Genomic DNA, 27,741 nt, shown 5'->3' with positions numbered 1-27,741 from the left:
TCGGGTCCTGTAGAACCTGCTGGCGGTGTGTGTGCTGCAGTGACCAATCCCTGCATGGCGCCGTCTCCCTGGCCAATCCCTGCACTGCGGCGCCTCCCCCCTGCCCAGCATCGCCCAGCCCATCATCGCCCAGCCCATCATCGCCCAGCCCGGCATAGTCATCGCCCAGCCATCGGCAGAAGTATTGTCGGTGCTCCTTCAGCAAGCTGAGCTCTGTCCACACAGGAGGCAGGGGAGGTGGACACTGCATGGGACAGACGGGACCTGCAACAGTGACCCGGCCGGGGGCTCCCAGCAATAGCAAGGAGGTAACCACTACCCCATGTGCTGTCTATCCTTACGCCCTCCCTACCCTCAATTCTGCCCCAGCTGCTATCCTAACCCCCACCCTAACCCCAGTAATGCCTGCTCCTAACCCCCTCATTGCCCCCCAGTACTGCCCTAGTTATCTACCTTTACCCCTCTCTACACCCAGTATTACCTGCTTCTAACACTTCCTTGCCCCCTGCACTGCCCTAACTGCTAACAACTCTTTTCCCCTATATGCCTCCCATACTGCCCCAGCTGTTATCTACACTTGTTCCCTCTCTACCCCCAGTGCTGCCCCAGCTGCTATCTACCCTGGCCCCCTCCCTACACTCAGCACTACCTGTCCCTAACCTCCCTCCTTGCCTGCAGTACTGCCCCAGCTGCTATCTACCCTCGCCCCCTCCCTACCTCCAAATACAGCTTGCTGCTAACCCCACCGTGCCCCCCAAGTACTGCGCCAGCTGCTAAACACCACTGACCCTCCGTATCCCCAGCAGTGCCTGCTCCTAGCCCCCTCCTTGCCCCCCAGCACTGTCACAACAACTGTCTGCACTTACCCCACCCTACCCCCATCCCTGCCTCCCCTTACTGCCCTATAGCTGCAGCTCTACCCCAACTCCTCCCTGCCTTTACCCCCAAGCTCTACTCCAACCCCCTCTACCCCAACTGCTATATACCCCCCGAGCACTGTTTCAACTGGTGCCTGCCCTCAACTCCTACAATATATGACGAAACCCATAAAAAGTGGTGTAGGACCCCAATTTTATAAAGTGAGGGGTCCCTGGGACCACAATTGTTTTTGCTCAGCACGATCACTGGCATATGTAATATACAATAAACTCTAAATTAACTACACAAACCAAGGAACGAGCAAAAACTATTTATGGTTCTGCGTCTGAGTCGGGGGAGGAGCTGCCTGAGGAGCGCCTACCTCCCATAAGCTGCATCAACCAGCCAGGTACGCTGGCCTCAAAGCAGCATAAGCGACTGCTGCCAATCCCCAGCATCAGACGATAAGGCCCCGGAGGTCTAGCGAGGACGCGGAAGCTCCGGGCCCTGACTTCAGCGGCTTCCAGTGCGTCTCTGGCGCCGGCAGCAAGGACTGCCGCGTGCGATTCCCCATAAACGAGGAATCGCCTTACCTGACATCTCTGTGCGTCCGGTTGCAGTTCGGGTCCCAGCATCGCTGCTAGCAAACTCAGCCATGACCAGCCAGAATCACCAGCACTGTTACTGGTGTTGCAGCCCGGCGGAGATAGATTGAGTCGCAGCACATACTGCCAACCCAAAAATATAGAAAATAAAACATAAAATAAAAGCTTAGGACTGCCTGAGCAGTCCCCTGTTATAAAGGGTGCGTCTTAATCCTGCTGCACCAAACAAACAACTGAAGGCCTGTGGCTAGGGGCGTGGTATATATATGGAGGAGGACCAGAGGCATCCTGGGAGCTGAAAGCTTTAACTGTTTGGTGCCCGGATCTCTACAACCACATTATCCCCATTGTATCCCTGTGGATCCCTATGGACCCTGAAGAATTAACTAGGCATTACCTGCGTACCTTTGCATATAAAAACAGAATAAATAATGCAAATAGAATTATTGGGGGTCCCATTACTTTTTGACCAGCACTGGTGTTTTCAGCTCAGTGCTGGTGCGATACTGGAGAGGTGAGGATACAAATGGTATGGCACGGGTACAAGCTGGGGTTACATCTGTATATCAACATTCTGACTTCTTACTGTGGCGGGAACTCCCAACTCAGACCACACCTGGCAGAGAAGCAAGGGATCCCCAACCAGACAATGTGAGACAAAACTTATGCAATTTATTTATTTTACAAAGTTACTGGAATGGGTCACTGCTATAGAATAATACAGTCAGGTGCATAAATATTGGGACATTGACAGAATTCTCTTATTTTGGCCTCTATTCACCACCACAATGGCTTTGAAATGAAACAAACAAGATGTGCCTTAACTGCAGACTTTCCGATTTAATTTGAGGGTAAGTACATCCAAATCAGCTGAACGGTGTAGGAATTACAACGGTTTCTATATGTGCCTCCCACTTTTTAAGGGGTCAAAAGTAATGGGACAAACTAAACAATCCTAAATCTAACTTTCACTTTTTAATACTTTGTTGCAAATCCTTTGCAGGCAATTACAGCCTGAAGTCTGGAGCGCATAGACATCAACAGACGCTGGGTTTCATCCCTGGTGATGCTCTGTCAGGCCTCTACTGCAAATGTCTTCAGTTCCTGCTTGTTCTTGGGGCATTTTCCCTTCAGTTTTGTCTTCATCAAGTGAAATGCATGCTCAATCAGATTCAGGTCAGGGGATTGACTTAGCCATTGCATAACATTCCACTTTTTAGCATTAAGAAAACTCTTTGGTTGCTTTTGCAGTATGCTTTGGGTCATTGTCCATCTGCACTGTGAAGCGCCGTCCAATGAGTTCTGAAGCATTTGACTGAATATGAGCATATAATATTGCCCGAAACACTTCAGAACTCATTCTGCTGCTTTTGTCAGCAGTCACATCATCAATAAATACAAAGGAACCAGTTCCATTGGCCACACATGCCCCAAAATATGAGAATTCTGTCAATGTCCCAATATTTATGCACCTGACTGTATATTTAGTTAAAATATTGAAATAAAAAAACTGCATAAATAACAACACTAGCTATTACCTTTTTTCTAAATTAAATTTAACAAAAAATCGTGAGTCTCTGCGCACTTGTGGTGGAGCTAATATAGCAGGGTGTGCTGTCGGTAGTATGAGGTCACACAGACCTCACAAAATAGACAGTATTGGGGATTACTAAAGTGCTCAACCCCTACGTGGTATTGACGTGCTGTCTTGATGGTGGTGTGCTGTGTATATACATCATCAGCAGAGGAAGGCCCTATCGGCCGAAACGTGTTGAGCCCACACTGCACTTCAAATATTACCAACACCACTATGCCTGTGCTACAGCAGCACGAACATCCGACCTGAACGTGCGACGGCCAAGATCACGTAACCGGGACCCTGAAGTTATACCCAGAAGCGTCGACGTGCAGGTGTAACAGGGATCTGGTAAGAGGTAGATGTCTTGCAGAACATTCTGCACTGGCACAGTTGATGGCAGCAACACTTCAGCACAGGTAGCCTACCTGGAGTCCTGACGAAGAGTCTTCACTGCACTAGCCCCAGTCCCACACGGGACAAAAAAAGACAACTAATCAGAGATGCAGAATGCCGCTCTCTGCATACTACCAGGTATAGTTTGTACTTTTACACCTGCGACACTGCTCCCACAGGCTGTGATCTACATAAACAAATTTCCTGAACCTTGAAATTGTGAAGTCTGCACAGTGTGACCCACACACAGGTGCAACAGACTGGACAATCCTTGTTGAATGATTCGTACTGATTGCCAATTCACTGTACTTTACTGCATGCACAGCGATATCACCCATTATTTGATACCAACTTAAGTGATACTAATAATATTTACCACCTGCATACTGTTATTATATATATTATTTACTGCATACCAGCATACCACCCATCAAGATAGCACATCAATACCACGTGGGGGTTGAGCGCGTTAGCGATCCCCATTACTAAATTAAATATAACTTCACTGACTATTTCAGCTATTTCAAGAATATACAAAGATCAAATTTATAAATTTAAATGGCTAGAATTGGCTATTTCCTATTCTAATTGAGTATCCCCTATACTAAATTACCAACATCCAATTAATACGGGATGTGGTTAACATCCCGACAACCGTGATGCCGCCTGCCTGAACCCCGGGAATGGAATCCCGATTGCCGAGACTAAACACTAGGTTTAGGCAGCCCGGGGGGGCTTAGAGTCAGGCTGCGGGAGGGGGGAGGTTAGGGTTAGGCTCCAGGAAGGGGGGGGGGGGGGGGATTAGGTTTAGGCACCACAAGGGGGGGGGGGTAAAGGTTTAGGCACTAATGGGGGTGGGTTAGGGTTAGGCACTAAGGGGGGAGGGTTAGGTTTAGGCACGTACCGGGAGGGTTAGGCTTAGGGTGCGGGGTAGGGAGGGTTAGTATAAGGGTGCAGGAAAGGAAGTAAATAGGACAGGGGAACATTTCTTACCGTTCCTCTGTAGGGATTTGATCCATCGTGATGCCGCTTGTCAGTGTACTGACGGACGGCATCCCGTTCATCGGTATTTCATACCGATTCCCTTACTACACTAGTAGAATGTCCAATTAATCTAATTCAGTGATCCTGTGCACACATTTGGGGCCAGTAAAGTGAACACACACAGGTGGAGATTTATCAAACTTTGTAGAGACAAAGTACCAATCACCACCTAATTGTTATTTTTTTACATAAAGCCTGTAAAATGACAGTTAGAAGCTGACAGGTTGGTACTTTATCTCTCTCCACGCTTTGATAAATCTTCCCCCATAGAACTTGTGTGTAATAATGGGCTCCTCTCACAAATCAGAAGATATAAATCAGGATGCAGCTTCGCCTCCAATAGCCCTTCTCGGCGCGCCAGATCCCGTGCAACTCAGTCTGCTCAAAGAGCCTCTTTCTCTCGAAAATGCACGGATTCATTTAATATGCAACACTTGTATATCTGTGTAGGACGGAGTCTGAATCTGTATACAAAATGCTACGATGCAGCGGCTGCAGTTTTTTTTCATGCCAAGCTTCGTTGTGCTTCAATAACAGACTCAGGGGTCTATTTACTAAGGGGAGAAAAGGGGGAAAAGCGCTAAAGGCAGAGAAAATCCCTGCACATACCGCTTCTCAGTATGTACTAAAGCAGGGCTCGACAAATCCTGGGCGCCATGGCGACTAAGATTTTAGACATGGTGACCGGGATTTACCCCCCCCCGCCGCAGAGAAGCTCCATTTGTCGGGCGTCCGCTGAAATTTTACTAGCGGGCACCCGACTCCCCGCAGATGCAGCCAGAGCTCACTCCTGAGCTGCAGCGTCTGGCTTCCCCACGGGCACTATGGGAGAGATGTCATGACGTCTCTCCCATAGTTCCGAAGAGCGGCAGACGACAGCGGACGCGGGATCCTGGCCTAAGATAAGTATTCTGTTTTGTTTTTTTTGTGTGTGTACGCGGCACACTTCGTACTAGGGGCACTATTAGACTGGGCTTAGTACTGCGGGCACTATTAGAGGGGGCTTACTACTGGGAGCACTATTAAGGAATCGGTATGAAGTACCGCCGGCCGCATGGTTCGATTCCTGGCCAACAAAAGCAAAGTTCCTGGCAGCGGAAGCTCGACAGCGCTGGAAATCCTGATCGTCGCTAAGGTAAGTATAAACTAACCTTACCCCCTAACCCTCCTTAGGGGTGCCTAACCCTAACCTGCCCCCCAAGTGCCTAACCCTAATCCCCCCCTTCCCCGCTGCCTAAACCTAACTCCCCCCGGGGGGATGCCTAACCCTCCCTCCCCCTAGCCTAACCCTAACCCTCCCTCCCCCTAGCCTAACCCTAACCCTCCCGGGGGGGTGCCTGACCCTAAGTCCCCCCCGGGTGCCCTAAACCTAACCCTCACCCCCCAGCGGCTGTCCGCTCGCGGCGCCCGGCATCCCTTCGGGATGCTGGGCGCCGGTCTCCCGGCATCCCTTCGGGATGCTGGGCGCCGGTCTCCCGGCATCCCTTCGGGATGCTGGGCGCCGGTCTCCCGGCATCCCTTCGGGATGCTGGGCGCCGGTCTCCCGGCATCCCTTCGGGATGCTGGGCGCCGGTCTCCCGGCATCCCTTCGGGATGCTGGGCGCCGGTCTCCCGGCATCCCTTCGGGATGCTGGGCGCCGGTCTCCCGGCATCCCTTCGGGATGCTGGGCGCCGGTCTCCCGGCATCCCTTCGGGATGCTGGGCGCCGGTCTCCCGGCATCCCGTCGGGCTGCTGGGCGCCGGTCTCCCGGCATCCCGTCGGGCTGCTGGGCGCCGGTCTCCCGGCATCCCGTCGGGCTGCTGGGCGCCGGTCTCCCGGCATCCCGTCGGGCTGCTGGGCGCCGGTCTCCCGGCATCCCGTCGGGCTGCTGGGCGCCGGTCTCCCGGCATCCCGTCGGGCTGCTGGGCGCCGGTCTCCCGGCATCCCGTCGGGATGCTGGGCGCCGGTCTCCCGGCATCCCTTCGGGATGCTGGGCGCCGGTCTCCCGGCATCCCGTCGGGATGCTGGACGCCGGTCTCCCGGCATCCCGTCGGGATGCTGGACGCCGGTCTCCCGGCATCGGGGAAATGTCAGGCGTCTACATCTAGACGCCCGGCATTTCACCCTCGCCAGGATATGACAGTCGGGAAGCCGGCTGTCGGTATTAAGGCAGCCGGTTTCCCGATTGTATACCCACTATTACAAGGGGCTTACTACTGGGGGGCACTATTACAGGGGGCTTACTACTGGGGGCATTATTAGAGGGGGGCTTACTACTGGGAGCACTATTACAAGGGGCTTACTACTGGGGGCACTAATACAGGGGGCTTACTACTGGGCGCACTAATACAGGGTGCAGCCTACTGGCAGCACTATTACAAGGGGGATTACTGCTGGGGGCACTATTACAGGGGGCTTACTACTGGGGGCACTATTACAGGGGGCTTACTACTGGGGGCACTATTACAGGGGGCTTACTACTGGGGGCACTATTACAGGGGGCTTACTACTAGGGGCACTATTAAAAGGGGCTTACTACTGGGGGCACTATTACAAGGGGCTTACTACTGGGGGCACTATTACAAGGGGCTTACTACTGGGGGCACTATTACAAGGGCCCGGGACAGCCTCCTGGCCGCTTGCATAGCTGTGGGTGACCACCCACAGCTATAGCGAGCGGCCAAAAAGATGGTCGCGATGGTCAAGACCATCGCGACCATCAGGCATGCAACGAGACCCTTGTGGTAGGGTCTCGTTGCCGCAAGCCCAAGAGTGCTTTCGGCTCTAACAGAGCCGAAAGCATTCCCACTGACTTCACTTGTGATGTCAGTGGGGCCGGCCCCAGACGGTAGGCGGGCTAGGTGCGGATGTAAACATGGACCCTGAGACAACAGGTCTACTCGTAGAGGAAGTTAAAGAGGAACGCCTGTGGAGAGTCCAGGAAGATCCGAGTACCAATGACGTCTAGGCCAAGCCATACCTATTAACAGGACTGTGCCTCCCTCCGGTCTGAATTTCCGAAGCACTCGAGGAAGCAGGAATATTGGAGGGAAGAAATATGCCAACTGGAAGTCCATGTCACCGACAAGGCATCTATGAAGATAGCGTCGGGGTGCTTTGTTCTTGCTCCATGAACTGGAAGTTTGTTGTTGTGTCTTGAGGCCATGAGATCCACTTCTGGAAGACCCCATTTGTCCACCAGAAGCTGAAAGACTTCTGGGTGTAGAGACCATTCTCCTGCATGCATGTCGTGATGGCTGAGGAAATCCTCTTCCCAATTGAGAATCCCCGGTATGAACACTGCGGAGATGGCTGGGAGATGTGAGAATGTGGGACACTTCTGTCATAGCAGATTGACTTCGAGTGCCCCCTTGATGACTGAGGTAGGCCATAGCCGTGGCGTTGTTGGGCTGTACTTGTGCTGGTCTGTTATTCAGAATATTCTGAGCCAGAGTGAGAGCTCTGTAGATGGCTCAAAGTTCCAGGATGTTGATTGGCAACATTGCCTCGAATGGGGACCATCGGCCCTGGAAGGAATGTTGGCCGGTTACTACACCCCACCCTCGGAGGCTTGCACCCATAGTGAGGAGAGCACAGTTCGGGATCCAAAAGGGGCGACCCTGGTTCAAATGGAGAGTCTGTAGCCACCAGGGTAGGGACAGGCGAACCTCTGGAGGGAGGCTCATCATCTGGGATTTGAGCAAATGGGGTAGTCCGTTCCACCTAGAGAGGATCAGGGGCCTGGAGTGAAACTGGGCGAACTCCACCATATCGAAGGTGGACACCATTGATCCCAAGGCCTGCACTGCAGATTGAATCGACACTCTGCGATTGTGAAGCAGTCTGCGTAGTCTGTACTGTAGTACTGAAATCTTGTCTGCTGTTAGGAAGATTCTCTGAACTTGAGAGTCCAGGAGAGCTCCCAAATGTACCATCCTTGGAGAGGGTGTCAGGGAAGACTTTTTCAAGTTGATCAGCCAACCATGCATTTGTAGAAAGGTAATGGTTACCTGCAGATGGCGATGAAAAGTCTCTGGGGAGCTTGCCAACAGCAAAAGATCATCCAAGTATGGGAGCAGTCTGATCCCTTGACAATGAAGAGAGGCCGCCATAACTGCCATGATCTTGGTAAAAACCTGAAGGGCCGTTGATAGGCCAAATGGCAGAGCCTGAAATTGGTAATGTTGCTGTAGTATAGCAAACCAGAGATATTGTTGATGAGAAGGCACTATAGATACATGTAGGTAAGCGTCCTGAATGTCCAGGGATACCATAAAATCTCCAGGCTCCATAGGTAGGATAGTCAAACGGAGAGTTTACATACGAAACTTGGGCACCCTGATGAACTTGTTCAGAGATTTGAGATTGAGGATAGGCCGATGAGACCCATTGCTCTTCTGAACTAAGAAAAGGGTAGAATAATAGCCCTTGCCCCGTTGTGAGGAGGGGACCTGAATTATTACTGAATTCAGTAAGGACTGAATGGCTTTGAGGAGCAGCAGGGCCTTGATTGAGTCCGATGGAGGTCCTGTGCAAATAACTGTTGGGGGGGTCACCTCAGGAAGGAGACAGCGTATCCATGGGAGACCACTTCTCCTACCCAGGCATATGTTGTGGTTTGATGCCAAACCTGGGCGAATTGAAGTCGGCCTCCCACCCTGGCCCTGGCCTCCCCGCCCTGTCAGGCTGCAGGCTTGTCCGCAGACTTGGCAGGTGGACGTCTAGTAGCCCAGGCCTGTTTGGCCCTAGGCTTGGAGGCCTTGGCTGACGTCTGGTGCCGTGGAAAGGACTGACCCTTGGCTTTGCCTTGAGGGTGAAAGGAGCGAAAGGATGACATCCTAGACTTTGTATTATAGGTAGAGGGCAAGAACTCAGTCTTGGAAGTTGCCAAAGTAGTTACAATTTTATCTAGCTCTGGACCAAGTAGGATGTCCCCCAAATAAGGGAGAGACTCCAGAGCCCGCTTTGAGTCTAAATCTGCTTTACAGGAATGGAGCCAAACAATAAGGCGGACCAATACCGAAGAGGCAGCTATCCATAGCTGCCTCACCTAAGTAGGAGGCTGCACCCCTAATGTGAGATACATAGGAGAGTACATATGATGTTACAATATATAGTTCAGATCCATGTCGGAACGATACATCGTAAGTATGTATCGTACAGTGTGTACCAGTGGCAGCTCCAGAGGTATGGCTGCAACCACACCAACTGCCACCCCAAATGCTGCTAAACATTACCGGCCAGGACTCACTGGAAGTTGGTGTGGCTCCCCTATTTGAATTTTGAACTGCGCTGCCGCCCCACCTCTGGAGCCACCATTGCTGTGCACCCAGCTCTAGACTATTGCTATCTATTTACAATTTAGTAACACCGTGATATATTTCTTTGCCAGCCATGCATATAGGAACTTACAAAACAGACACTGACACTATAAATAAAAGCTTATTACAGATGTGTCCTCATAAATCTAGCCTCCTTGCGCGCTAAACAGCCCTTCTAGTCGCGACATGCCATGGCGTGACACGGTAGTGCTGAGTGTCTTTTCGTGCAACTTTTTACCTCCAAATGTGTCTTATTGACACAGTGAATATTTAGCACTAACAGCTTCTGCTGAACAAAATGATATGCAGCATGCCTATTTTCTGTGAGCGACTGTATGTGTATCTGCATTCGAAACTCTACGTGTCAGCGGCTGTATAACACTGTAATGTAGCGTTTCGTATGCAGATACACCCGCAGTTGCACACAGAACATTGGCCTGCTGCATTTCATTTTATTCAGCAGAAGCTTTGCAAACAAGACACATTTGAAGGTAAAAATATGCACAAAAAGACGCTCGGTGCTACAGAGTCACACGGAGTTATGTGTAGTGCGACTTGTAGCACACGGAGGATAGATGTATGTGGACACATCTGTACAGTAGTGTGTAGTAGATATTGAATACCATGTATATGATATGATAATGTATAATCCACAAATGCGCTTCTCTTGGGGCATGGGTAAATTATATAGATAAGCAACCTATGATGCTATTTAAATATATGTGCCTGATTTTTCCAGTATGTAATACAAACACTTGCTCCACCTGCAGGTTTATCATCCATTCAAAAGAGCAACTTATTAGCTGGCCCATTGAACTGTACATTGGTCTAACGGTGGCACATCACTGTGGATCAAAAATGTTATATAGCCAAGAGTTTCAGGATCAGAATTAATCTTACTTGCTCATTATTTCCGGACCATTGATAACTGAAACATTAGCCCCAACTTCATTAGCGATTGCTCGTGCTATCAGTGTCTTGCCTGTCCCTGGAGGCCCGTAGAGTAGAACTCCGCGAGGAGGAGGAATTCCTGGAAGTTAAACAAAAAAGAAACCTTTAAAAGCTCCATGCACAGAGTTTACAAGGCAAAAGTATTCCGCTATTTAGTTAGACTATTTTGATGAAAATAAAAAAAGTCACATTAATGTCGGCGTATATGACCAATTATTGGCTTATAAATGAGTAGCACATGAGTAGAACACTTAAAAGCAAAATAACATGAGATACAGGAGTGCACTTGAGGACATTTTACCACTGGCATGTAAATACAAGGCCCAATATATTTTATGTGCTTGATGCAGAAACTTATGCCAGTTTGCGGATGCTAAATTGTGTAAATTTGTACTGTATCAATGCAGACTTGTACGCCTCTGGTATTTGTACCTACTTACGATAGGATTGTATACAGACCAGTGGAGGGAACAGGCAGTCTGATGTAGGCTAAGTACAGCAAGGATGTGCTCATGCAGCTTATGCAGAACTGCAGAAACACATATACTGTATATGTCTGTTAGGGGGCAAATCATTTGCACTTGCTAGGACAGGTACAAATACACACAGATAGTGGTGACTTAGAAGTAAACCTGGCACATAAGCTGACAATTTCAAGATGTACAGATTTGCATATGAGTGAAAATATGGAATATTTACGTGTAATTTTTGCTTCACCAGTAATTTATTCCTATTGGGCAAACAATTGAGCATCTGTCCATATGTGTACACACCAATTTACAATCATACTCGCTTCTGCGTGCATTTGCATTGCTTTATTTTTTGGACAGTATTTGCACCAATTCAGTGCATTTATGGTAAGTCATAAGAAAAAGTCTGTTCAACCCTATGGAAGTACATTGTGTATACTCACTAGGGTATTATACAGGGTTGGGTACGGGAAGCCACGTTCAGGATCCCGGCAGTCAGAACCCCGATGCCGGCGTCCCCAAAGGGTTAGGATACAGACACCTGTCGATAAGTATCCAAACCAAAATCCTACCCCTCTAACCTAATCATCCCTCCCTGCAGCCTACACCTAATCCTCCCCCTCCCCGCGGCCTACCCCTAACTCTCCCCCTCGCAGCCTAACCCTCCCCCTAACCCCAATACTTACTGTCGAAATTGCCAGCGGTCGGGATGCTGGTGCCGGGATTGTGACTGGTGTCAGTATTCCAGCTCCGGGATTCTGAGCGACGGCATCCCGACAGCCAGGATATTAATAACATCCCTTAATACCAATGGTTTAAACAGCACCACACAATATTTTTCCACTTATTTCAATGAAGTTGTGTACGACATGTAGAGACTCCACTGAAATGAATAGGCCACTGAAATGAATGGCTCATTGAGATGAATGGAGCTCCCCAGCATTGTTCATTTGTTTTTACCACATAATTAGATAATAAATTACTCTATTAATGTGTTAACAAAGAAGAAAGTCCCACTGACTCTTCTTTCTACCAGCCAATTACATTGTGGCTAGAGTGGAAGAGCGCTTATGATTGACTGAGGAGCTAAAGGAAGATCTAGGCAATTCAATATACTGTCATTCTGTGGCGGAGGTCCTAGCAGAGCAGTTTACATTGTCTATTATGGATTACAATTCAACAATTGTATTATGGATCCCTATCAATCTCATTTAAATATCTCATACAGAAAAACAAATTCAAATCTTTACATTGGCAGTAAAATGTGTACGTAATTTGCTAAACAAAAGGTGTTTTTAATTGGGGTGAACAGCGTACTACATACACAATCACATACTTACCACAAACATGTATTTGTGCTCCATGCCCACAGTTTTGCACTTTATGGACTTTTTTCTCCATGTGAGCAAATGTGATTCTTGCTGAAGAGCACTACAAACATTTTGTGGCAACTTACCATAACATTTAAACAGTTCAGGCTGCTTCAAAGGCAACTCTATGGTTTCCCTGATCTCCTTCAATTGGGCGTATAAGCCGCCAATCATGTCATAAGTAACTTTGTTTTTGATATCTTCTGTCTGGGAAGACAACTTTGGACTCCTGTATCTGATATGAGTATGAGGAGAAATGTAATAAAATGTATCTGTGTTACTTCTGACTGAAGTTGTCCTGTGTGTAGATACTCCACTGTCATCTCCAGTACTGGCTAAGTCACAGACAGGACTCTCAGAGGTCTCCTGGCCCGCTTCTCCTGTGCTCTGCTCCTCTACAAGGGCATCTATATCAGAAGCAGGAAGTGAAGCTCTACTGTCATCTGCTTTGCATGGCGTACTTGTGACTGCTACATCCTGTTGGTCTTCAATATCAAGTAGGCTGAGCTGTAAGGATAAGTTCATGCAACTGGTGTCCCTGCTGGACTTTTCCATAGGTGTTTCAATTGTATTACTGAGCAATGGTTCCTGTACTATGCCATCGGGTCCTTTTATGCTGGTCACTTGTAAGCTGCAGGGACGCCCATAGAAACTTATGTTTAAACAGTTCCCAGGTAAAACTATCTTCCCATCTAGAAAATAGATTAGAGAACAAGAATGAGCATAGAGTGAGAGGGAAAAAAAAACGGATATTCTCAAATTATCTTCAGTATATGGAAAATTGTACATAAAATAAAAAAATATTGACCCTGTATAGAAGCACCGTGTTATAACATATAGGTTTTTGACTGAAATAAAAATCTTTAGAATTTATGGGTGGCAATTCACTCATTGGTGATGGGCATGAAATACCAGGGAAGCAGTGGGAATGCTGGCCCCTTGCAGCCCCCATAGAGACATGCAGGGAAATGTGTAATATTGGGCAGTGACAGGTCATTGGGATCTGAGCAGCCTAACATCCCCGAGAATTCATACACTGAGCATGTAAATAGTATTGCTGCTATCTATCTCATGTCCTTATATAATAAACATATGATACATTCCCAAAATGACAGATACCATGCAATCATGTACATAAATGGAAACATACAGAACAGACATGGTCACATCAGCACTTCCAATTACAGGGCCATTGTCTAAAAGAGTAATTCATCTACAATAGGCTGCTAACAGGACAACTGTGTTATGCTTCACTACTTCTTAGGACTGATTGCTTCATTTGTTTTAACACAAACAATAAAGCTCCTCAGTAAAAGAGATTATTACACTATGCTCTCACACAGTAACTCCTTATCACAGTTATCATTACAAACTGCAGAGGCCAGAGGCATACATACATTACAGTGCTCAGGTCCCATCACACGCTACTGTCTGTTTGTTTCACATATTAGCAAATAAAGACGACCGGAGATTGAAAAATCTCTTGTTTTTACACTTCCCTGCTCTGCTTACTAAGCAAAAGGCCCAGATGTCATTTAGCAATTCAATATATAGCAACATTGTATTTAAGATCTTCTTACTTCCCCTTTTACATTGTTGCAAATAATTTATAATGTATTGAATAAAGCTGGGTACACACTGACAGATATATCACCCATTCAACTGAACAAACAATGTATCTGTAGTGCATTGGCGGGTGTGTACAGACGCATCGCCCTGCAGCAAAGCCGATGCCGATATATCTTGCAGATATATGGCCATGTCTGGCTGTGGGTACAGGCAACCCAACAACCGCCCTTACATTTGCTGCAGGGAGCCGCTGGTGACTGACATCTCAACTGGACGGGCAAATTTAAATACCCGCCCAGTTGTGATTCGTCAGCGCTGACAGTGCAGACACATCGGTTGAACGATTGGCAAGAGTGTATGCGTTTACCAATCGTGAGATAGGTCTGCCAAGTGTGTACCCAGCATTAGACTCATTATAACAATAAAACGTCAAAATGTTAAGCATAGAGATAGATACTGTACAAAGCATCCCCAGGCCTCACATGAACCATATTCTGCATAGCTGACAACATTGTTATATAAATTCCCAGGACATGTTCCTGCTGGGAAATGGGACCTTGGGGCACTACAATAACCATAATCATCTGTTTACTGACATGATTAGAATGTCATTTATTTCCACTGCAATACATATTAACTTACAAAGCTCAGGGACTAACAGTGTTGTGAGAGCTGCATCCAATGTATAAAAAAAAGAGATCGTACTGAAAAGAGCCAATATTGGTAAACAGAAACATTTTCATGGACAAAATATACAGGAACAAATCTTTAATATCTGGAACTAAAAATTAGATAGAGCCAACTATGACTTTGTTTATTCTAAACAAATATGTACTCATAATTTTGTAGCCATGAATTAAAAAAAAAAAAAATATATATATATATATATATATATATATATATATATATATATATATATATATATATATATATATATATATATATATTTTTTAGGGATGTGCAGGCTCGGATAGGTTCGAGTTTGCACGCCGAGTTCGGATTTTTCCCTCCAAAAAAACGGAACTCAGAAAGAGGCAAAACGTCATCTTGCATGGACAAACATCATCATTCTTGGACTTTGTCCAGGTATAATGATGTATGTCCATGCAAGATGACGTTTTGCCTCTTTCTTAGTTCCGTTTTTTTGGAGGGAAAAATCCGAACTCGGCGTGCAAACTCGAACCTATCCGAGCCTGCACATCCCTAATATATATATATATATATATATATATATATATATATAATATCACTTTTCCATCCAGATATGCAACACATTTGAAAGACTATAGCAGAGTTTATCTATACAAGCGGATACACCAGAGCCAAAGAAAGGGACAATGGTAGAATACCAGAAAAGAGCGATGTGGAGCTAATTGGGGGGTATGCCAAAGTTATCATGAAGAACTCACCATGTGCCTTGCAACATTTGGGAGACTTTCAAGTCAATGAACCTCCCAGTCTACAGAAAAAGCACAAATGGTTCCCCTATCTCACTGTATTACACATGAAGCATGGGAAATAAACATAACACAAGAGCTCTTACCCATGAGCCTCAGCAGAAAAGACGACAGTTCTTCAATACTGACAGCGTCAGCATCTCTTTCCCTGTGATGAATGAATACAAGGTGGCATGGTGAATAAAGGCCTCTCACATGTAATATGCACTGGTACTGTGTCTCACAGATGTTACTACTTAAAGTTTATCAATCTTTGTAGTAACGAGCTTAACCCAATTTTCTGTGCTATATGTACTTGTCCAAGATGGAAACAAATACTGAGCAGCCCTCTTACAGGGAACTCGTGTTTCAGCAGAACAAATAATACTGCATAAAGAAATTCATTCAGACCAGACCAATCCCCCACTCCGCATCTGGAGTCTGGTAATCACACTGCACGAAGAGGGTTAAGGACGCAGGTATTACCCTACATTATCACCTGGTGAAGAGTCAATTTTCTACAAGAAAAACATCAGTGTCAAGTGCAAGATAATGGCAGCTTAATTATAAGTTTACCACTGAGTGCTCCTGGTTTATTGCTGTTTACACATTATATTTTACTTTAGCAGAACAAACAAAATAGTAGTATCCACAAATATTTTTTTTTTCAAAAATCACATTTTTTATAATAGGATTTTTGGGTACTTACCGTTGAATCCTTTTCTCTGAGGCAGGCTGGGGGACACTGGACCATGGGTTGTAGGTGGTGTGGATTTGGCACTAACACTGAAATCTTTAACTCCTCCCCTCTGCAACCCCTGACTTCAGTACAACTTCAAAAGTGCCTGGTAAGGAGAAGCAATCCTGAGTGACACTGTCACTCCGAAAAATAAAAATGAAATTGACGGTCATTACGACCCAAAATCATAACTCATACCCAAAAGCGATGAGTGTGAGGGAGGGAACGCAGTGTCCCCCAGCCTGACTCAGAGAAAAAGATTCAACGGTAAGTACCCAAAAATCCTATGTTCCCTTTCGTCTGGGCTGGGGACACTGGACAGTGGGATGTTCAAAAGCCGCCCCCATGGGAGGAAATGCTCAGATTGCCCGACCGGAGAACTATACGCCCAAAATGGGCATCCCTGGAGGCAAAACCAGGAAACCTGTAGAACCGCACAAACATGTGGACAGAGGACCAGGTAGCTGCGCGACAAACCTGTTCAGCCAAGGCCACGTGACACTAGGATGACTTGGTAACATGGGAATTGAAGGAAAAATGTAGGCCAGACGGAAGTTCCAGGGAACTGTCATGGCATCCACTGCAAATGCCAAAGGATCTCTGAACCTTGCACAAAATCGAGGGAACTTGAAACTGTGGTGAGACGCCATCAGTTCCACCTCCGGCAGCTCCCATCTCTGGACCAGCTGCTGGAAAACCTCCGGGTGGAGAGACTACTCTCCTGGCAGGAACGTAGTACTGCTGAGGTAGTCTGCCTCCCAATTCTCCACTCCCGGTATGAAGACTGCTGAAATTGCCGGGAGGAACGTCTCCGCTCAAGAGAGAATGAGACTTGCCTCTGCCATGGCAAGTGCGCTGTTGGTTCCGCCCAGTTGGTTCACATATGCCACTGCCGTGGCATTTTCTGATTGGATCCTCACTGGTCGGCCCATCAGGAGGACCTGAGCCCCGCACAGTGCCCAATAAATGGCCCAGAGCTCCAGCATATTTATTAGGAAACCTATCTCTGATGACAACCAGGTCCCCTGGAGATAGAGGTTCTCCGTCACCGCTCCCCAACCTCTGAGACTTGCGTCTGTGGTGACAATAATCCTGTTGGAGTCACCAGGGACCGACTCTGGAGAAGGTGATCGGTAGGTAATCAGCCACCAGCGAAGTGACTGACGAGTGCTGTCTGACAGAACCAGCAACTGAGAAGAAAGGTCGTATGAGCGGCCCGTCCAATTCCGGAGAATCTCCCACTGGAGAATCCGTGAATGGAAGCGACCGTACTGGATGGTCTCGAAGGTAGAGACCCTCGTGCCTAGTAAGCGCATGCCCAGCCAAACAGATGGCCGAGGGACAGACAGCACTTTTCCTTACTCAGTCCTGAAGGGCCCGGGCTTTGGGCTCGGGCAAGGAACCCCTTTCCAGTGCTGTAACAAAGATCACCCCCAAAAACGTCAGACATTGGCACGGCCTGAGTAGATTCAGTATCCACCCATGATGCTGTAACACCTGCACCGTGTGATCCAGGTGGAGCTGAAGTGGGCAGCGGAATACGCCTTTACTAGCAAATCGTCCAAATAGGGAATCACCGTTATCCCCTCGGAATGCAGTAAGCTTTCCATTGCTGCCATGATCTTTGTGAAGACCCGCGGAGCTGTAGCCAAACCGAACGGCAGAGCCTGGAACTGGTAATGGGCTCTTCCGCCCGCGAACCTGAGACTGATGCCCCGTCCTAATCGGTATGTGGAGATATGCATCTCTGATGTCGAAAGACGCCAGAAACTCGTTTGCCGACATACTCTGGATCACTGATCGGAGCGACTCAATGCGAAACGGATCCACCCACAGGCTGGCATTCAAGGCTCGTAGATTCGAAATCGTCCGATAAGTGCCGTTGGGTTTCTGGACTAGGAACAAGTTGGAGTAAAACCCCTGTTCCTGTTGAGACTGTGGAACCGGAACTATAACCCCTTCTGAACAGAGGGAACTGATGGCCTGGTTTAAGGCCCGTCTCTTCTCCGGCTCCCTGGGTAATGCTGTAGCGCAGAAATGTTGTGGCGGCTGCCCCCTTAGGTCGATCACGTAACTTCGGGAGACAATGCCCCTTACCCAGGCATCTACTCCCGAAGTTACCCACCTGTCTCGGAAAAGGAGACGGCCCCCTACCTTCCCTGAGACCGGATGGGCTGAGATGCTGTCAGGTACTTGGCTTCTCAGATGCCCTAGCACCCAGGCGCCTAAATGTGCCGGAGAATCTACCCCGGGGGGCAGAACCCCTACTGGGAAAAGAGCGTCCTTGAGTCCCGACCTCTAATCGTTCCCCCTCCTCGAAAGGAAGAACAGAAGACTAGGAAACGTGAGCCCTTTAGCTACTGGAGCACCACAGGCAGAAAAGTGCTCTTTACACCTGTCGTCTGAGATATAATTGTATCAAGCTCAGAGCCGAACAGGATGACTCCACAAAAAGGCAGAGACTCTAAAGAGAGTTCAGATTCGACGTCCGCCTCCCAGGCGTGAAGTCATTGTGCTCTGCGTGCTGCTACTGCCATGGCTGAGACTCCAGAGGAAATCTGCGTTCCATCTTGTGCGGCCTCACACACCTAGTCTGCAGCCGCATGTATTGGTTCCACCAGTACCAGTAAGTCCTCTCTGGATGAGTCACCAGCAAGGCCTGCCACTAATGTGTCAGCCCACTTCTCCATGGCTCGAGAGACCCATGCAGATGACAATAATGGGCGAATAACCACTCCGATGCCCATAAAAATACTTCTAAAGGTATCCCTCCAATTTTTTGTCCAGCGGATCCGTAAAGGAGGATGCCCCTTGGACCGGCAGAGCCATATGCTTTGCTAAACGATCAACAGCCGCATCCACTCTTGGAGGCAGCTTCCACTTAGCGACCTGCTCCTGTGAAAAGGGATAAAGGGCAGCAAACTTACGAGGCGTAGCATACTTTTAATCTGGGGTCTTCCAGGCTTCCTCTACCAGATCTGAAATATCCTGAGACACTGGGAAACAAACGACCCTCTAACGCCTCCGCTTAAACGACCCTTCCGTCCTAGCTGAGGCGTCCATGTCCAGACAATCCAAAGACTGCCATAATAAGGTCCTCTGCGCCCTGACTTAACGCAGAGTCTGAACCTTCCTCGTCGGGCAGAACCTCCTCTTGGAGTTCCCCCTCCTCCTTTTCTTCCTCCCCCTCGTGATCTGACTCCAACAAGACACTGGATAGAGGAGGATGCTTATGCGTAGTTTAGACTCCTGAAAGAAGCGTTCCATAAAGGCCGATACTTTCTCGACCCCTACCGCCGAGCGCTCCATGGTACGGACCCAAGGAGGATCAGGACCCTGGTAACCACCCCCTGCAACAGCAGGCGGTGAGGGCAAAACAGGCGCTGGCGCTGCTTGGGCTAATTCCTCTCTAAGGTGGAGCAACGTCACCAGGTCAGAGAGTGGACGGCTCATAGCCTGAGTCCATGCCAGCTCCTCCGTAAGTGGAGTGGTTCCCCCAGCTGGCTGTGCACACGTGGGCCCCAGCTGACAGTCCATACACAAAGCCCCTGCATCCAGTTGTCCACAGGGCAATTTAGCCTGACACTGGGCACATGTAAAAAAATATAGCCATAGTGGGGTTCTGGCCCTTTGTGGACTTTTTGTCAGTCATTAGAGCACCCCCCTTACTGCGCTGCCCTGCCGCAGCAGTCAGCCCGGAAAAGCTTTTTTTATTATTTATTTTTTAAAACAAAATACAAAAAATATAACAAGTGGCAATGAATATGCAACACTCCAAGCAGGCACATGAACAGATTACAGTAATACTGAAAACTACTTAGCTGTACGCTGCAGAGGGAAAGGAGCTTGCTCTGTCCTCCCTCCATGCTGTTACCTACAGCACCTGGTATTCCCAGGTGGTCTCCCATCCAAGTACTAACCAGGCCCAACACTGCATAGTTTCCAAGAACAGCATGTCCAGTGTGGTGTTGCTGTAGGTCTCACCTGCGGTCGGTTTGTAGTCGGCGCTCTCCCCACAGGAGCCGCCGACAAGAAACCCGACAAGATGGCGCCCGCCATCCAGGACCACGGTGACTGCCTGCACCTCTACCAGGTAACAGCAACACGCTATCCCCGGGCCCAGATGGTCTCTTCAGAGACCGGAGTGTGTGGAATTGGGGAAGCGCTCAGCGCCATCCCCCCTTTAGATGTGGCTCTCACCATCGCTTAACACTCCCACTCCAGCTGTGTGCTGCTATAAGCAACACACAGTACCTATAGTAAAAAATAAACATAACATTACAAATAAAGGAAAAAATCCCTAAGCTAAACCAGGGCTGCAGAGCAGCGCTGAAAAAACGTGCCTCTCTCCACAGGCACTAAACTTACACGGAAGTCAGGGGTTGCAGAGGGGAGGAGTTATAGATTTCAGTGTTAGTGCCAAATCCACACCACCTACAACCCATGGTCCAGTGTCCCCCAGCCCAGATGAAAGAGAAATAAGGTTTTATGTGTTGGAAATAAAGTGAAAATACAGCTGTGTCATTAACAGGTTTATTTATTAACACAAGCAGCAGATGTGGCTGCAAGCTACAGCAACCATTTTTGTTTGATATTGAAGCAGACTGATGAAAGAACTAGCCGTTGGTTGCCATGCTATTAATAAATTAGGATACATAATCTCTTCAAACAGCCTGTCCTGTAACAACAGCAAATGACACAAACCCTCTTAAGAAATAAAATACTGATTTTAAAGTGCAATGGACTAGGCGGTTTGTGTATAGTGTCAGGCTAGCGGGGGGAGGGGGGTTGGTTCAGACATGAGACTATACAGTATTACTTGGTTGCACAGCTTGTTCACCTTCTGGACCGGGTTTCTGCTTCAGAGAAGGGAGAGGCGCATTGTGCTTTGTTGGACTGTGCTGGTTTAAGGTATACCCCTTTACAGTCTTTTGGTAAAATCTTCACTTGCCCATTCTCTTGCTCTCCTATTCCAGGTGTAGAGTTAGGTAAGTAGTAGCCAATTTAATGGAAGAGCCTGGGATTGACCCTTGTTCTCCATTCTGGGACAATGCTGCTTTCCCTGAACTTCCTAGGGGGTGGATTCTGTGGGGTAACATTATCAGATTGAGCTGCTTTGTTCCTACATAGCTGTCTAGAATGGGCACTATTATAGGCAAGTCCTGGATAAATTGACATAGGCCCTCATTCAGAGCCGCTCGCTATTTGCGGTCGTTCGTTCTAAAACAAGGGGTGGCTATTCAAATGAACCGTTCGCTAATTGCGGTCTGTTCACACCTCTAAGTCTGAACGAGCGAGCAAAACTTGCGGTTGTAATTTTGAAAAATACGCCCCCTTGCCGCTCGCACCATATGTCATGTCCACTATTTAATAGATTAATCGAGTACATCGAACAGCGTATGAACTGCTCGCTATTCTTGTGGCTGGTTTTTTCAACCGCCATTTTGCGAGCAGTTCTGAGTAAAAAAAAAAACAAGTGACGTGGTCAATGACGCTGCTGTATTAATTATGCACTCCCTTAAAACGCCCGTTTTGACCTTTAAGCACGCCTGCGTTCGAATTCCACACCCCCGTTTTCAAGCACCTTCCCCTCTTACCACCCACATACGCCTTCTTCTGTCACTCAAAATAGCAGGCATTCGCTATATAGCGAACAAACGATTTTCGGCCGCACTGACTGGTTCGCGCATGCGTATTAAAATCCGTACGCATGCGCAGATGTGCGAACATCGGTCAGAACGAACGAGCGGCTGCTTAAGAGCGGCTCTGAATCAGGGCCATAATGTGTTAGTATTAGGGTTGTTAGCACCCATCTGATTGAGTTCACCTTGGTGTGGTGGATGGGAAAACATCTTTGGGAAAACATGTACCGAGAACCTCACTTATACTACAACTTAATTGTAGAGTTTACCAGGATTATTTTGACTATTATTGTGTTTAGTACTTAGAGTGTGCACCTGCATTCTTTGTTCCCTGCTTCGATCTTATGTTCATCTGAGTCTGGACTTTGATCTCCCATCCCACCTATTTTATAGATACCTGCAGCTTCGACACGCTATCTGTGCACTGTGTGGGGGGGTTCTGTCCCTGCTATCTCTGAATCCCCTGTACGTTTTTTGCTCCGTACCCTTTTTAGACGGGTCTATTTCTCTAACATACTCCACTTTATTAACACGTCTGGGGACTGGTGGGCTGTGCTTTCTTGGATCACACTGGGAGGTGGACCTGTTCTCTGACTGTTGAGGATTGGGGTTGGGCCCTTCTTATGCTGCCACAGTATTTGCCAGATTTTAAAAGATCCAATTGTATCTCCTTCATAGAGCTTACTGGACCCCGTGTGCTCATATTGTTGGACTCTTGTCCTAAGCATGGAGCTTCTGGAGCTGCCTTTTGGCACTTGCTCTGGTCTTGTCCTCATGTCTCCTTGTTTTGGTCCCAAGTAGTGGACAATATGGGTAGGACTGGGTTTAGGATACTGTTATTTTAACCTTGTCTCTGTATTTTTGGACTGGACCTGACTGACTTCCTTAATTCCTACATGCAGCTATACGTTAATAATCTTTTTGTGTTAGCTAGGGTCTGTATTGCTCGGGCCTGGATGGCTCTGCTTGCTCTTACTTTGGCTAGGTTTGGTTAATGCTGCCATCTCTCATGAGCTATATATGTACCTGAAACGGCAATGCCCCCATAAATTTGACAAAGTTTGGCCCTTTGGCAATCTTCCAGGTATGCCCTGTAATCACAATCCCCCGCATCCTAAGATTTTTGTCTCAGTGTTCCATAGATGTTTCTGCTACCCTAATTGTATTTTACTTTGTTCCATTTCTGATTGTACTATGTTTCCATCTCTTGATGTGTTTAGGTCAATATGATTGCATTGTTCCTCAACCCATGTTTTCTTTCAGTATGAGCTATGTTTGTGCTTTTGATTTTGCAACCAATTGCTGTTTTTTGTTTTTTTTTTGTACTTCTTGTTTTATTTGTTTTTCTTATAAAACCTTTCAAGATAAAATACTAAATTTAAATAAATAACTAGGTCACTAGTGTATTGATATGCAAAACCGGAACCTGTTAACACCCCTTATAGTCATCAAGTAACAAACTGGCAAAAGAGGATGTTATAGCCTTAAAAGTATATATATTTTACGCAAAACAGTATCCTAAAAAAAGGTATATTTTATATTACATGAAAAAGACAGAACAAATTGTAAGCATATTGAATATTTGTAGAGCAACAAAGGGCTGAATAACCATTAGCCAAAATTTTGTAAAAGAAATAAGCAATGTAAAATAAGTAAGTAACCACTAGATGGTGCTATAGTCCTTCACAAATTCTTCTAACATACATTGACTCTGAAATGTAAAATTGTAAGATTATTTATAACAGTGTTTAACACTCCTTTGTCCTTCTCTTTGTGCCTAATAATAAAAAAGTAAAAGAAAAAAAATAGCACTGAAGGGCAATTAGCAAAGTAGTGACTCTTATCTGCCATGAAAGTTCTGTTTCTCACAAAACTTCTAGTGCTTTTATACATTCTCTTTCCAGATGTTCAAGAAACAACTTCAAAACATGCCATTTAAATCACACACGCATGCACTTACTTAACCTAAGGCCAAAAACAGTATATTTATTTATTTTGCTGTGAAGGACATAGTAATTCATAAAATGAACTATATACAGTTCAGCAAATGGAGTTGGCCGCACAATTTCACAGAGCTTTGTATGGGGGCATAGAACAGATGGCATCTCAGTGAAGGATAAAAAAAATAAATGAGGGACAACTGTATTTGAACAGTATAACAAGAGATATGGTAAGAACTTACCTTTGTTATCTCTGTTTCTACGAAGTCCATAGGGTCCACAGGGTTGACCTTGGGGGTATAGCTGGATCTGGATCCACGGGCACCACGCAGTTAAAGCTTTGCTGCTCCCAGGATGCACTTGGGTCCGTCCTCCTCTATACCCCGCCCCGGCCACAGGCACCTCAGTTGGTAAGCAGCTAAGGCCGGAGGAGGAGACTAAACAGAGAGAAGGAAGACTGGAACACACAAGAAACCATACTCACAGAAATGGGAGACGGAAAACCGGTGACCAGCCACACAGCCCATTTGAAGCCAGGTGCGTCAGGGCGGGCGCCCTGTGGACCCTATGGACTTCGTAGAAACAGAGATAACAAAGGTAAGTTCTTACCATATCTCTTGTTTTCTACTTCAGGGTCCATAGGGGGTCCACAGGGTTGACCTTGGGGATGTCCCAAAGCAGTTCAACTAAGGGCGGGGACGCTCCTGTGCTGAAAGGAGTACCCGGCGCCCAAAGGAAGCATCCTGAGAGGCGAAGGTGTCAAACGCATAAAACCTCAAAAACGTCTGAATTGAAGACCAAGTAGCCGCCTTACACAGCTGAACAGCGGAGGCGCCACGTCTAGCAGCCCAAGAGGGACCCACAGAACGAGTGGAATGAGCCTTAACAGAGGCTGGCACAGGTAAACCCTCCTGCGCATAAGCCTCACAAATAACTGAACGAAGCCAACGGGCTATCGTTTGCTTGTTGGCAGGCCAACCCCTCTTGTGAAAACCAAAGAGGACAAACAAAGAATCCGACTTCCTAACCGAAGCAGTCCGGTCCACATAGATTCTAAGTGCCCGGACCACATCCAAGGAAGCCTCACCAGCCGAAAGATCAGGTGACTGAAAAGCTGGCACAACAAGTTCCTGATTAATGTGGAACTTTGAAACCACTTTGGGCAAAAACTCAGGACGCGTGCGGAGCACTGCCCTGTCCTGGTGAAAAATCAGAAAAGGAGGGCGACAGGAAAGCGCCCCCAATTCTGAAACCCTCCTGGCCGAAGCAATTGCCAGGAGAAAAATGGTCTTAAACGTCAGCCACTTGAGCTCCACCGACTCAAGCGGCTCAAAAGGAGGACCCTGCAAGACCCTCAGTACCACCGTCAAGTCCCACGGAGCCACCGGAGGCACGAAGGGAGGCTGGATCCTGAGAACACCTTGGAAAAAAGTGTAAACATCTGGCAGTGTAGCAATCCGTCGCTGAAACCACACGGACAAAGCAGACACATGAACCTTCAGAGAGGCCAGGCGTAAGCCGAGGTCCAAACCCGATTGAAGAAATTCCAAGATTCTGGAAACCCGGAACACCTGCGGATCATAGTTTCTGGATTCACACCACTGAAAATAAGTGCGCCACACCCTGTGGTAAATCCGCGCGGAGGTAGGCTTGCGTGCCCTAAGCATGGTACCAATCACTGAACTGGAGAAACCCCTAGACCTCAAGACGGCTGTCTCAAGAGCCACGCCGTCAAAGACAGCCGACCCAGATCCGGGTAAAGGCAGGGCCCCTGAGACAACAGGTCCCGACGCTGAGGAAGAAGGTACGGAGCGTCGATGGAGAGGCACCTCAGATCGGAGTACCAAGGACGTCTGGGCCACGCCGGAGCCACCAGCACGAGCGTGCCGCCGTCCTGCTTGAATTTCCGCAGAACCCGAGGAAGTAAGGATATCGGAGGAAACAGATACGCCAGGTGAAACGTCCATTTCACCGACAGAGCGTCTACCAGACAGGCGCCTGCGTCTCTTGTCCTTGACCCGTAAACGGGCAACTTGTGATTGTGACGGGAGGCCATCAAGTCCAGCTCCGGCAGCCCCCACCTGTCCACGAGTAGCTGAAACACCTCTGGGTGAAGCGACCATTCCCCGGGATGCACATCGTGACGGCTGAGGAAGTCCGCCTCCCAATTGAGGACTCCGGGAATGAAGACTGCCGAGATCGCTGGAACGTGACACTCCGCCCAAGCAAGAATGCGAGACACCTCCGACATTGCTGCCCGACTGCGAGTTCCCCCTTGGTGGTTGATGTACGCCACCGTGGTGGCGTTGTCGGACTGCACCTGAACCGCCCTTCCGTGAAGAGCGGGGCCGGACGACTGCAGGGCCCTGTACACAGCCCGCAGTTCCAGGATGTTGATGGGGAGAAGTGCTTCTTCCGCGGACCAACGACCCTGAAGCGATAATGAGCCGGTCACTGCCCCCCAACCCCGAAGACTGGCATCCGTCGTGAGCAGGACCCAGTCCGGGATCCAAAAGGGGCGCCCCTCGACCAGATGCACCGTCTGAAGCCACCAAGCCAAAGACTGCCGAACCTCCGCGGACAACACCAGCATCTGAGAGCGGATCCGGTGAGGTAACCCGTTCCACTCCGATAGAATCAGCCCCTGCAGGGGCCGGGAATGGAACTGGGCAAATTCCACCATGTCGAATGTCGACACCATGGACCCCAGAATTCTCATAGCTGAATGGACCGACAGGCGGCAACTGCTCAGGCAACTGTGTATCCGCAGCTGCAGGGAGGAGACCTTCTCTGGAGTCAGGAAAATCCGCTGCTGACGAGAATCCAGCAGGGCTCCCAAATGAACCATCCGCTGTGATGGAATCAGGGAGGACTTCTTCCAGTTTATCAACCACCCGTGTGCTTGAAGACAAGCAATGGTCAGGTGGAGATGTCGAAAAAGCACCTCCGGGGAGCTCGCCAGCAGCAGAAGATCGTCCAGGTACGGCAACAGACGTAGACCCTGACCCCGAAGGTGGGCAGCCATAACCGCCATCACCTTGGTGAACACCCTCGGAGCCGTGGAAAGGCCAAAAGGCAACGCCCGAAATTGGTAGTGATGGTTCAGGATAGCAAACCTCAGATACCGCTGATGTGCCGGTGCTATGGGCACATGGAGATAGGCGTCCTGGATATCGAGGGAGACCATATAATCCCCGGGTTCCATCGCCAGAATGATGGAACGTAACGTTTCCATCCTGAACCTGGGAACTCTGAGGTATCTGTTCAGAGACTTCAAATTCAGGATAGGGCGATGAGAACCATTGGGTTTCTGTACCAGAAACAGAGTAGAATAGTACCCCGTCCCGCGCTGAGACTGCGGAACGGGAACAATGACCCCTGCTTGTAGCAAGGATTCTATAGCTACCTGAATCTGACCAGCTTTGGTCTTGTCCAGAGAAGGACTCGTACAAAAAAACTGGTGGGGCGGCCTGAACCGAAAAGACAGGGCGTACCCCTGAGAGACTACTTCTCGAACCCAGGCATCCGTGGTGGTATTGTGCCAACACTGGGCGAATTGGAGAAGTCGGCCTCCCACTCTGGGGTCCCCCAGAGAGAGGCCCGTCCCATCAGGCAGCAGGCTTATCCTCCTGCTTGGAAGAAGGGCGCCGAGCACTCCATGCCTGCTTCTTGGGCTTGGGTGCGGCCTTGGTCGCCGAATGTCTCGGGAAGGACTGGCCCTTGGCCTTACCCTGAACCCGAAAGGACCGAAGCCTCCAGACCCTTTTTTGAATCTGCATCAGCCCTCCAGGACCTCAGCCACAGGGAGCGCCGAGCAGATACCGCTGCAGCCGACACCCTAGAA

General features: G+C 48.3%; 1 protein-coding gene across 2 annotated transcripts in view; it reads right to left on the bottom strand.

Annotated features, from left to right (window-relative positions):
* The window catches only part of AFG2A (AAA ATPase AFG2A), a 544,164-nt gene that overhangs the window by 496,298 nt on the left and 20,125 nt on the right, over positions 1-27,741 (bottom strand). For both annotated transcript variants that reach the window (XM_088452282.1, XM_088452283.1), the window contains exons 4-6: positions 15,684-15,745; positions 12,658-13,263; positions 10,681-10,810 (exon numbers count right to left, since the gene is read on the bottom strand). In XM_088452282.1, the coding sequence (XP_088308408.1) occupies positions 10,681-10,810; positions 12,658-13,263; positions 15,684-15,745 (798 nt within the window). The remainder of the gene's footprint in view (positions 1-10,680; positions 10,811-12,657; positions 13,264-15,683; positions 15,746-27,741) is intronic.

The sequence above is a fragment of the Taudactylus pleione genome, unplaced genomic scaffold, assembly GCF_031769625.1.
Source record: "Taudactylus pleione unplaced genomic scaffold, aTauple2 ptg000036l, whole genome shotgun sequence".
NCBI classification, from domain to species: Eukaryota; Metazoa; Chordata; class Amphibia; order Anura; family Myobatrachidae; genus Taudactylus; species Taudactylus pleione.
This window is presented reverse-complemented; position numbering and strand designations above follow the sequence as displayed.